The following is a 12,335-nucleotide window of genomic DNA, read 5'->3' as shown; positions in this document are numbered from 1 at the left end:
TTGGCAGAAATAGAGGTTCAAAAAGAAAATCCACATCAACTCAAGCTGACCCCAGAGTCCCACTCTCCACACAGTCCTGTGGCCACTACACACTGGTTAGCAAGAACAGAAAGCTTGGCCCAGGGTGGAAAGGCACCTCTGGGCCCCAGCCCCTCACACGGAGGCCACCACAGGATGTGCTGGCCCAAGGCAGACTCTCCCAGGAAGGACATGCAGATGACACATTTGCTTCCAGAAGTGTAAGCACAATCACACTGGGCCTCATGCCTCCCCATGGAAGGCCCTAGTGGGTTCCAATGGGTTCCAGGGCAGTATGCCCCCTTCATGCACAGGGCCATGAGCACCTGACAGGCCAAAGGTGTCAGGCCAGTGGCTGGGGCCTCAGGCCTGCCACCATCGGGGTGACCATACTCAGAGACACCTAGCCCTGCACAAGGCACTCATCATACCCAGGGCTTTGCTTCCTTGCAGCAGCTGTGGTGCTTTGAGCAATTTGTGGAACTGATACCTCAACATGGGTCTAGAGAGTTGAGTCCAAGGGTCAGTCACCCCCGCCCAGCACGGCCCTCTGCGTGCCTGCTTCCCAGTGCCTACCCTTCAGACTCACAGGGGACAGGCCCTGAGATGAGTGGGCAGGCCAGGCAGCCGGCCCGGTGCCTCACAGGGAGAGATGCCCTCATTCTCAACAGCCCAGCGAAGGCCAAAGCAGCCCTGCCCGCTGCCCAGGGACAGAGCCGGGAGAGCCCAGAGTCCTCGTTCGTGCAGCCCGGGCCCAGGGGATAGAGACTCAGCTCCAGGCACCCACCTCACTGACCCGGGATGCACGCCCCAAGCCAGCATCTGCCGGAGCCCTTCAGGGGTCGGGAATTTCCAAATGCATTAACTTGAGACGTTCCTTCCATGAGTCGTTTGACCTAGGGGCTGCCCTGGGAGGGATGGGATCAGAACGGGCAAGGCCACAGAGCCTGAGTCCAGGCACTTACCTTGACCTTCGCAAAGCTTCTTCATCAGGGTCTTGCACTGTGGGTAGAAGTTGCAGGTCAGGAGGAATCACAGGGAACATCAGGAAGAAAAGCTACTAGAGCTCAGTGGGCACGGAGTCCCCACCCATGATGGGACACTTATTGCTCCCTACCTGTGACCTCTGGAAAGAAAAGACTGTGTGCTGGGCACAGGGCAGGGGGAGAAAGGGGTCATGAGAGGAAGAGGCGCAGGTGGGAGGGAGTAGCCAGAGGCGTGGCCTGCAAAGTCCTCTCATCCCAATCCAGAAAGCACCACAGCCAGTCCGCTGCCCACCGCTGGAGTCCAGGAGCCGAGCAGCAGGCTGATGTCACTGTGCCTGCCCCAGGGGCCCAGAAGGGGCGCAGCAGGCTGCTAACTATCTATCAAGGCCAGCTCATCTTCAAGGGTGGGGGGCTCGACTCCCCGGCTTCCGTGGGACTGTGGAGTAGGGCCCAGGACCCTCGCTGGCCCTTCATTGTCGCCCCTTCCTGCCACCCCACAGCCCTCCCTTACTATATTCTGTCCCCGTCATCTGGGCCAGGATGCGGAAGGAGCGAGACTGCAGGCTGGAGGAGCGGCGTGCCCAGTCGTCAGCCTCGTCTTCCGGCTTGTTCTGGTTCTTAATCACAGCCTGATACACGGGAGAGGTGCTGTCTACGGTGAGGTCTTTGACAGGAAGGCTCCTGCAATGCGGAGAGAGGCCATGGGCAAGGGCAAGGCTGGAACCCTGCCCCCGACCTCTGTGCCTCCCCCTGGCGCACCCCCCATGCATGTGGGTAACCCCCATTTGTCCGGATCCACCATGCCCTTCTGAGAGCCTGCAACAAGGGCTTGACCTGGGTCCTCAGTGCTCAGGGTGGTCACAGCGAGACAGTGAATTCTGCTCACGGAGGGTCAGGAGACTCAGACCCTCCTGCCAGTACCCGCCCCCCACCAGGGCTAACTCTAGACACAGGCCTGAAGACACCCGCCCCCAGGAGCTGTATCTCCTTTAAGGAAAGAAGAGGCAGCAGAGGTCTTCTGGAAGTAATTTCAACCTCCCTGAGCAGGTCCTGAGTTTGGGGCTGGGTGAGGACAGGCCATTTGGGGGACTCAGAGGCTTCCTCACGGTCTGTCCCTTGGCCTCCTCAAAGCTTGGGATCCAAACAGGGAGCCACCAATGTCATGACTGCCCTGGAGGAGGACTGTGGGCTCCCACTCTGCAAAGACAGGGAAGCTCGGTGAGGAGGCGGTTGGAGAAACAAGGCAATCAGGCCCCTAAAGCCTGGCATCACCCACGGATAGCACAGTTTCTCGCCCGAGGGAACTGGGCGGAGAGCTGCAGGGAGGGTCACTAGTCCTCTGCCCCAGGGCAGCACAGCTTTTTGAGGGGGACCTGGTGACCTTCCCTTAGACTCCCAAGGTCTGGCACATGGTAGGTGCTCAAAATGTAGTTGAATGAACAAATCCTAGATCAGAATCAGAAGGGACCCCAGAGCCCCTTGAGTCCAGGGTCTCTCAGCCCAGATCAGACTGCAGGGCAAGATACATTAAAAGCTTTATGGATGACCACTCATCCCAACCAGGGAGGGCTGGGTAATCTAGGCTGCCCAGCCTGCCCTCTCAGGAGTCAGGGTGGGCTCAGGAGAAGCTCACAGCAATAACAGCCCGTCTCCCCAGCCTGTGGACCGGTGGCCCAGTCATCTCCTCTTACACATGCCAAAACTGAGGTCCAGAGAGGCTAGCCGACTAGCTCCAGGTTACGTCATGTAGGGGCCCCACTGAGTTAGAACCCAGGCTTCCCAGCTCCCAGCTCAGCGTCCTTTCCATCAGACCCTCTGCAGTGACAGGGCTCAGGAAGGCCACTTCTGCCCACTGGGGACTTGCACACCCCAGATGCTCCACATCTGGAGACATGGCCCAGCGCAGACACTCCCCCTGTCCAGCATCGCCCTGCCTGCTGCTATGACTGCCTCTACCTGCCCTTGCTCCCTCGAGGGCTGGCTAGCTGGAGAGGGGACCTCCCCAGTGCCCCTGTCTTCTACCCTCTCTGCAAGGAGCTGGATGGAAGAATTGGCCTAGTCTCCCAGGATTGGTCCCCTAAGTCAGCTCAGGGTGGGCTATGAGAGCAGAGGTGGAGAAAGGTGATGGAAGGTGACTGACCAAGGTTGGGTGGAGCTACCCCTACTTTTCTGAAGGCTCTGCCCTGGCCTGGAAAGCTACAGGTCCGTCAGCCTGTGGTTGGGATCAGAGAGGGAAGACCAGGGAGTGGAGGAGAAGCTGGGATCTTGCTGGAGAGGTCATTTCTGGCGTAGGGAGGAGTCTTAGGGGTCCTGAAACAGATGGAAGGCACTGGCTGCCATTTTCCTGGAACATGTCCTTGGGGTGCTCCCTGTTCCTTCCACAGCTCCAAGGGCTCAAGAAAGTGAACCCCAGGAGTGAGTCCCTTGGGAGTCACATTGTCGGCTTCCCTTCCCACAATGCTGTGCAAAGACCAGGGGCTTGCGGTGCTGCCGCAACAGACACTGGGAACCAGACGAAGGAACTGCTGTGCCTTTTGAGAATCTGGGGCTCAGGAAGAATATATACAGAGAGGGGAATAGAACAGGCCCTCCAGTTCTGGGACGCTGGATCCGAGGCCACTCTCTGGAGCCACTCCAGCATGAACTTCTTGCCAACAAAAACACTCCATGGTCCCCACAACATCAAGGTCACCGGTAGGCATTTACTCCACTGTACACTGCCCCCAAGTCTGACTCAGCTTTCGCCTCTTATGGGTGGTCCTGGCAGGCGCTGGGTCCTCCAGATCCATCTTCCATGAGGATTCTGGGGAATGGCCTCCAACAGACCCCCTTATCATCCTCTCCCCGAATAATGGCCCCGTGTGGATTCTGACATTAAGATCTACGCTGTCCCAGTGTAGACAAGAAAGGCTGGGGGGAGCCCCCGCAAAGCACAGCAAGGAGAACACGGGATACACCCCCAGCCAGTGTGATGTCATTACTCTGATTTCTATGTCCATAGTGACATTATTTGGGGAACACCCCAAAAGACAAGCACTTGCCTGTAGAGGCCGCGGGGCATGTCATTTACCTGTGAGGTGGGTGTGAGGAAGAACGTGGACAGAACCACTGTCCTCAGGCACATCCCACCAAACCCACACACCATCCCGCAACCAGACAGACGGACGACGGAACAGATACTGTGGGGTCTACTTACGCCAGCGGTGACGCCCTGCCAAGCAGAGGAAAACCCAGCAGTGAGTGCATGTCCATCATGGGAGGGCGGGGGGAGGCGCATACACAAGGGAGCAGGGTTAGGATCAGCAATGAGTTATGGCGGAGTGGGGTGGATAAAGGAGGAAGAGAGAGAGAGACAAAAAGAAAACTGTCAGTGAGGAAGGAATCATGGAAATTAACAGCAGAAACGGAACACCTCGCGGCAGACAAGGGCAGCTTTTACCCACTGGCACCACGACAGCATCAACCCCGCAGGGCTGAGTTAGAAGGAAAAGGAAGAATGTTGCTTCCCAGGCACGCAAGGGAGGGGAAAAGGATGGGAGGGGAGGGGAGAGGAAGGAGAAGCCTAGATTAGATCAACAGTGCATCATGTTAAAAAAATATATAACGGGCGACCTAGAGGTAAAGCCAAATGATTTGTAGTCTTTTCCCAAGGTGCAGAAAACATAAAGTTAGTGAACAGCAGTTCTTCCATTATCTCCCATTGTGCTTCCCTTTGGCCAATGTTACCACTTTTAAGAGCACACCAAGGACACACGTGGCAAACAAATGTTAACAGGATATCCCCGTTAACTCTTTGGCTTAATCGGGCAGCCCTGTCTTCCTGGGTACACATGAGCAACAGTTGTGTTTTTAAACTTGCATGGTCATATTTTCTGCTTTGAACGATGGGATTAAGTAAGTCAACCCTGCCCAGAGAATTCCGCAAAGAACTGCAGACCTGAGCCTGGCGGGTTTGACTCACAGCTCCAGGGCAGGCAACCATCCACCCCCTGGTGGCCTGAAGGAAGTACTGCATGCCTGAGAGGGCCAGGCTCCTTTTGACCAGGAGCGCCAGTAAGTCCACACCACGTTCCATCCTTTGGCCTCTGGAACCTGCACTTTATAACCTGCACCCTCGTCATGGCCACGAGGATTGGGCTCTACAAAGGCCAAACGCTATAGGAGTTCTCCGGGACTTTTGAACGCCTCTATCCCTCTTACAACATCTGTTTTTCCTAGTTTCGGAAAAAAGGACAACCATCATTTTAAGATTTCTTGCCTTCAGTTGCTGGAGATCCTGACTCAGGGATAAGATGTTACCACAGAGATAATCAGTTCTGAAAGTCAATACTAACAGTATTTCCAAGTAGAATACAGTAAGGGACTCGGTGTGTGTGTGTGTGTGTGTGTGTGAAAGGAAGGAAGAGACACACAGACAGAAACAGAAAAAGAGACAGAGAGATAGAGACAGAAAGAGAGACATACACAGTAAGAAAGAGATACAGAGAAGAAACAGAGACTAAGAGAAACAGAGAGAAAGAAATTCTGAAAGAGGGAGAGAGGTCCACATTAATGTTTGTACTATTACCCGTTTCATCCACAAATGATTTTCAGCCAACTCTTTCCCTACTCAGCCCTCAAGTTCTTCAACCATTGCTAACAAGCAAAGTCAGGAACCAAGGATGTCCTAAGTCCCACTGCCCTGAGGCTGGGCTTCCCTGGGGCAAACAGGAGGAGGCGAGTGCTGGGTGCTCCCCGGCTCTGTGGCAGGGCTGACTGCCAACAGCACTGTGGATGGCTGGTCCGGAGGCCCCTTCCCAAACAAGAAACCCACTCATAAATCTGAATTGCCCTCATCATTGGAAGAACACAGCAACTTCCCCCCAAAGAATGGCTTAGTTGTGAGAAGCTGAGGTATCCAGAATGTGACCCCGGTTAACAGGATTCCAGAAGTCTCTTTCTAAACCAGCCCCCTCACGGAGCCTGGGAAAATGCAGAGGCTGTGAAAAGCACATGCTGCATTTCTCCACCCTTCTCCTAAAGCTGACCATGAGATTGATTCTGAAGAGAGAACACCGCGTTCTGGGAGGCCCGGGCGAAGGCTGGCTCTCCTGCAAGGGCTGTACCCTGGGAGGATCAAGACGATGGAGGACAGCTGGTCCCGATGCCCAAAGTCTCCGATGGCGCCCAGCGGCCCGGTGCCCTCCTCGGTGATGACGCGGTGGAGGCGTCGAGCGCCAGTGGAGGAGGGGAGGCGCTTACCCACTGAAATCACTGCCCTGGGCCTGGGCCTGCCCGGCGATGGCGTCCATGATGGCGTCCTGGGAGTACATGCTGATGGGCGTGTTGTACTGCGCGTGGATGATGGTGGCCTTGCCGCCCAGCCCCTTCACCTCGATGGGCTTGTGGGTCGACAGGGCCGAGTCCTTCAGGGCGCTGGGGTTGAAGCGTTCCTGGTAGTCGGCGCTGGGGGAGGGGAGCATGGGGGCAGGGGAGCGAGGGAGGGAGGTGGAAGGAGAGAAGGGGCAACAGGTGGTGTTTGTTACACGGCTGAAGGTGAGGGCTGGTGGTCTAGGGTGTGGAGAGAGACCCCCCTAAGCCTGATCCCAGGAAGGCCACCCAAGTCCCCCCGACCGACGTGGGCGGGCTGGGTCTGGTCGGGAAAATCCTCTCACCCTCCCCAGAGGCCTTTGCGGAATGTTCTTCTTGCCCGTCTCCGCTTTCCCAGATCCCTGGAGGCCCCGGATCAGCCTGAGCTACCGCCCAGGGTCAGCAGGGGGCGCCAGGCATTGAAAGCTCTCTCACCACACCCGCAGGGAAGCAGAAACGGAAGGGGGTGCGGAGTGGCAGTTGGGATTAGGAGACAGGAGCTGGGCCACGCGTGAGAGGCAGCGGCAACCCAAGCGGAGTCCAGAACGCCCAAAGGCAAAAAGCAGCCCCACTGGGCACCCACAGGGATTCTGAGCTTGGTTCCTCCACGAAGGGACTCATCCTGGGTGGCCCGGGGGCTCTGCTCCTCCAGACTCTTCAGTGCATGTGCTTCTTCCTCGGAGCACGGCTTAGGTGCTCAGCCACGCCCCCCCGCCAAGTCCAACTTGCTGGGTGGCCCACCAGCTTCTATCCGTGGAGGCTTTTCCCTTCAACAGTTAAGCGTGCTCCCCAGGCAAAGACAAGGTCAGATACAGCCCTTCTGAGTGGTCCGGCCAGGCTAGAAATGTCTTCAGGCTCTCCGAGAACCGGCGTCAGCCCGCACTCCACCCACCGCCCACCGGAGCCAGCCTGCGGTCTAAGCAGCTGCAGCAGCTAATTGGTAACACAATGGTCTGGGGCTTCTGCCGGAGCCCCAGCGCCCCTCCCCACTGCCTCCACTCCATACTCGCAGCTCCACACACATGCAGGCTCACTCAGGGACACAAATGCACCCCCGTTCACGCATGCACATACACGTACACATGCCGCTGACACAGACGCACGCTGCCCAGCCCCCCAGACACGCGGTCGCATGCTGGGATATGCAGGCGAGCACACACACGTGCTTTCCTTTGATACTAACTTGGCTGGAGAGTTGGCTACCACCTGGGGGTGGGGGAGAGAAAAAGCAAAGAAAACAGGGCTATCAGAGTGAGGGTCCTGCCAGAGGGTTTGAGCGTAGGGACCTAGGGATGGTCCTCAGACTGGCCATTGTGGAGGCAGAGGCAGCCCAGACTGGCACTGGGTGAGGAGAGTGCAGAGTGAGGAGGGGGAAGAGCTCAGAGTCCCGATCACAGCCTCTCAGTTTGGGTCAGAGATGCCAGCTGCAGCGTAGGTCCACAGTACCTGAAGCTTTGCCAGGGAGAAAGGTTTTTTTGTCCATCTTCATAGGTGCTCATTTACCATGTACATGAATCTCCTACATACACCTTGGCTGTAGACCCCGGTGAGGAAGCTGGAGATGGAGACCGGACTAGCGATGGCTGCTCCAGGAACGGCCAAGGCCTCAGGTGCCTCCTGGCCAGACAGTAGCTCTGGACTTACCCTTGTTTAATGGGGGACAGCTCCAGGAGTTCTGTTCCCTGAGCAGGAGTTGCAGTGGTGCTGGGGTTTGTGTGCAGTGGGGTTTCTCACAGCCCCGGGAACATGCTCTCTTTCCCAGAGGAGGGTCAGGCAGCCCTGGACACTCCTCCCGGGGCACAGTAGTAAGGGGTCTGTGCAGTTCCCAGTAACTGCCCTTAAAGGCCCTGTGGATGGGCAGTGAGGCAGGATGGAGGAGTGAGGAGCCTTGGGAGAAGTGCAGGTCCTTTATTGCAGGAAAACCCCCAGACAAGGCAGCCCAGCTTGGACACTACAAGAGGGACCCCACCCTCACTCTTATCTGAGAGCCAGCCTCCTGGAGTATCATCTCCTTGAGGGAGGCATTGCCTGCATTATGTTTCTTTAAATGCAAATTCCTTGCAGTGGCAGACCCTTGTCAGAAACCTGAGGGGAGAAGAGTGCAGAAAGTGGTGTCCCTTTCCCCACACCCTGCCACTTTCCCATATCTGACCACTCTGGGCTCTGGCTGGGAGAGCCTGGGCCTCAGCTGGCCTGGCCCTGGTCACCCCTTGGCCAGGACCCTGGGGATCCAGACCAAAGCCAGGGAGACCCCCCACCCCCACCCCCACCAGTCCCAGGCGGTCCAACTCTGTCTCAGGGCTGATAAAATTCCCTCTGTCCTCCCAGGCTCAAAATAGCTGCAAGTGGAGCTATGTTAGGAAAGGGCCATCATAGATCTCCAATTCCTTCTCCATTTTTGGCCAGTGCTGACAACTGCAGGATCAGCTCTTGCCCTGACCAGCCCAGTGCCCCCTGTAGAGGGCAGTGCTGGCCTCAGGGGCTGCCTATGCCCTTCCCTGCCTAGGTAGCCAGCTCCTTCTTTGGCATTGATTCCTGCCCCCTGCTTAGCTTCTGCCTGAGGACCTGGAGGCTGAGATGCCTGCAACAGACATAGCTCAGAGAGGGGCAGCCAGGTCTTGGGGAGAATGAGCCAAAGATGTAAAAACGCCCTGGGGGCCCTCGCACCAACTGGCCTGAGGGACACTGCCCTTCAGTCCCAGCCCCAGAGAGGACAAGGAGCAGGGGGCTGCAGGCCCGGCTGTTCTTTCACCCCCTCTGTTCCTCTCCACTCCTCCCAAGGGCATACAAGCTGCCAAGGGATCACCTTGAAGCTACCCAGAGAGAGAGAGTATGGGAAGGAGCTTCCTTTTGGAGCCAGACAGGACAGAGTTCAAATCCTGACCCTGCCTCTTCCTAGAGCTGTGACTCTGGACAAGTTACCCACCTGTCTTAGCCTCAGTCTCCTCATTCATAACACTGAGAGGGTGGTGCCCTCCGCAGACTGAACAGAATCCTGAGTGTAAAGCCCCCGGCATGGGTTAAGTGTGTGATGAACAGACATAGGGAGTAGCATTTGCCAACCCTGTCTCCTGTGAGGTGGTGGCCTCAGCCCTCGGCTAGCCCAGGTCAGAGGCTCTGCCCTCCCTGCTGGGACCACAGCATCAGCCTTCACTTTGAATGAAGCACGCACCATATTCCCTCCCTAGCCCATCTTCCCTTTGAAGAAACTGTTGGACCCTGCTGCTCTGAGTGTCAAGTAATAATCTAACACTTGTCAGGTTCTGAGCAGCCCTTGTGCCAATGGGAGGGCTTGTCGGGAGTCGGGAGAAACAGGGGTGGGACAGGCAGGTAGGTCCCTGGCTCCATGCAGGGAGAAGTCAGACAGACCTGAGTGCCAGTCCTATCTGCCACTCATTAACTGTGTAACCTTGGGCAAATTACTTGCTCTCTCTGGGTTTCTATTTCCCAGCTATAAAATGAGGGAATGATGCCCCCCCTCTGAAGTTGCTGAGAGAGTTGTGTTAGATAAAGCATATGGACTGTTAACCAGCTCCCAGCCTCGACTGAGGCCTCCGTGAGGGAAGACCTTACCATCACTGCAGGTGGGCCCCATGGAAGTACAGGTCCACCAGAGCGTGACCTCCCTGCTGGGGGCCAGGCCCAAAGAGAACCAGGAAGAGCTATCAGCCCATCCAAGGCAGGAGAAAGAGTCCATTTCTACTCTGTCTTTCCCTGAGCTTTCTGGCAGAAGCCCCTTGCTGGAAAAAGCCTGGGGGTAGAAAGCTTTGCCATCTTGGTCCAGGGAAGCCAGGGTCCAAGTGTTCACACTGTAGAGCGCCCAGCTTCACTCGGGATCCCAGAAAGAGCTATGGGATCTGGGGGAGCTGGGGATCCCCAGGGGAGCAGTGAACGGGCGGAGCACAGATACCACATGCGGCTAGGTCAAAGGAAGGGTGTGGGCTTGGATCACACTGACCTGGACTGCAGTGCTGACTCATCTGTGTACCTGTTGTGTGAGTCCAGGCAGTGATGGCAGGTAGCACGCAGTGAGTGTGCCAGAACAGAGCTCAGCACTATGCACGTGTTATCTCCTTCAATCCTCCCCATAATCCTGAGATACGGACAGTCTTATGGAAGAGCCCTGAACCCCTAGCCACTGGGCCATATGCCTTGACTCAACCTGCTTTGCCTCCAGCCCAGAGACGATTATACCAATTGCATGGGGCTATGGAAGAAGTTACAATGGGATAACAAACCTTCAAGACTTGGAAGTTAATATGTGCTCTGCTGGGAGGCTCCCTCCCCTCAGCCCCTCCACAATGCCCACCCTGGCTCTGGCTCTAGGTTCTTTTAACTCCTGTGCTCCAAGACTACCATTAGCTAGACCTCGGGGAGCAGAGGGTGGCCTGCTGCTCTCCTGCAGGGCCCCTTTCTCCTCAGGGTCCTGCTCCCTTGCTTCCCCACCCTAGGCAGGGTCAGTCCTGCCACCCCACTCCCCTCACCCTATTGCCCAGTCTCTCTGTACCCAGCTCAGGTGCTCCCTCCTCCAGGCAGCCTTCCCAGACCACTGCCAGACCTAGAGAACTTGCTCTCCCACCTCTCAGGACTCCCAAAGGGGTGGTAACCAGCCTGTCCCTTTGCCCCAGAGTTTCTGGAGGTATTAGGCTTTGTCCTATTTTGGTGGGTGACCTGATGTGAAAGTTTTGGGAGTCAGAGTCTCTTGTATTCAGGCCCAGCTTGGCCACTTAGTAGCTGGACAGCTGGACCTTGACTTAACCTTCTCTGAGCCTCAGTTTCCCTCTCTGCAAAATCCGACACATCGCCCCAGCTTGTGTAAAGCAATGATGGGCCCGGCTCATGGCAAATGTCAATAGGATGATTGATTGATTTCACTGCTCTTAGCCTGCACTGCCTCATGTGCTTGGTGATGGCCAGAATGAGGCCAGTTCCTCGCTCTGACTACCTGACCAGGCCTCTATGAGCACTGAGGACCCAGATGGCCCCTGACCACCAGTGGAGAGCTGTAAGCCCGTTACCTACCCTCCTAGGAGTCCAGCACCTGAGGCCTTCCCTCGGAGGCTCATCTGATACATCTGAGCCATCTCCCTCAGGGTCTCTGCCGAGTACAGGCCAACGGGGTTGTTATACTGCCTTGGCTGGCTCGAACCCCGCGGGGCTTTCGGGCTTAGAGAGTCGAGGGCGCTCTCCAGGCTGACCTTGGCCCCCGGGCTGCCCCATGGAGGGCCAGCGTCAGAGGCCTCCGTGTGTGAGGAGAAGACGGAGGTCTGAGAGAAGGAGGAGCTAAAGGTCTGCCCGAGCTCCAGGTTGCCTGGGGTGCCCGGGATGGCCCTCGCCTCGGGGTTGGGGCTGGGTGCTGCCAGGCTGCTGTTCGTGTCCAGAGCAGGGTCCTGGCCCAGGGCAGCACCATGCAGGGGAGAGAGAAGAGAGCAGTTAGAGGCCACGCCCATCCCAGCGCTTCTGCGTGAACCTGAAACAGAAGGGTTAGTGCGAGCGCCTAGCAGCCCACCACCCTGGAGCCTGCAGCCCACTGCACCGAGGTCAGGGTAGGGGGATAGAAAAGACACCTGGAAGAGAAGGGTTTTGTCAAAAAGAGTGGGGTGAAGCTCCTGGCCCTGAAGCTGTCATCCACCTGGACAAAATGCAAAGCCCCACACAGAAAGCTAGGCCAAGCCAGCCTGCCTGCAGGGCTGGAGGAGAGGGGTTGTGGTCTCAGGGAACTGTGGGGAGACCCCTCCATCCTACACCTGTTCCCCCTTCCCCTGAATGGGGGCACCTGGTGAGCACAGCCCTGCCTCCTGCTCTGCTGACCCCGCTCTGCAATGCCCCACATGGCCGGTGAGAGGGGGCCTTCTGGGCTGGTGGTGAACAGGCAGAGTAGAGGTGCAGAGGGGAAACTGAGGAAGGAGGGGGGCTGACGTTTGCTTCCCCCAGCCTGCCTCTGCAGCTTCTCCCCAACAGCCCTCTGCCCACTTCCTCAAT

The 12,335-nt window shown here is 57.1% G+C and overlaps 1 protein-coding gene across 11 annotated transcripts in view; it reads right to left on the bottom strand.

The window, feature by feature from the left end:
- LDB3 (LIM domain binding 3) overlaps positions 1–12,335 on the bottom strand; it is a gene marked incomplete at both ends in the record, with an annotated part of 57,464 nt that overhangs the window by 33,677 nt on the left and 11,452 nt on the right. For 3 of the 11 annotated variants that reach the window (XM_079696673.1, XM_079696671.1, XM_079696668.1), the window contains 5 exons: positions 984–1,020; positions 1,516–1,685; positions 4,201–4,215; positions 6,246–6,449; positions 7,537–7,559. In XM_079696673.1, coding sequence (XP_079552799.1) covers positions 984–1,020; positions 1,516–1,685; positions 4,201–4,215; positions 6,246–6,449; positions 7,537–7,559 — 449 coding nt within the window. Of the gene's footprint in view, positions 1–983; positions 1,021–1,515; positions 1,686–4,200; positions 4,216–6,245; positions 6,450–7,536; positions 7,560–11,375; positions 11,744–12,335 lie in introns of all 11 variants that reach the window. The other 8 variants (XM_079696672.1, XM_079696675.1, XM_079696669.1 and 5 more) reach the window with 3 other exon arrangements.

Source organism: Hyperoodon ampullatus (assembly GCF_949752795.1).
Source record: "Hyperoodon ampullatus genome assembly, chromosome: 1".
NCBI lineage: Eukaryota > Metazoa > Chordata > Mammalia > Artiodactyla > Ziphiidae > Hyperoodon > Hyperoodon ampullatus.
Note: the sequence above shows the minus strand (reverse complement) of the source record. Positions and strands in the feature narration are given on the sequence as shown.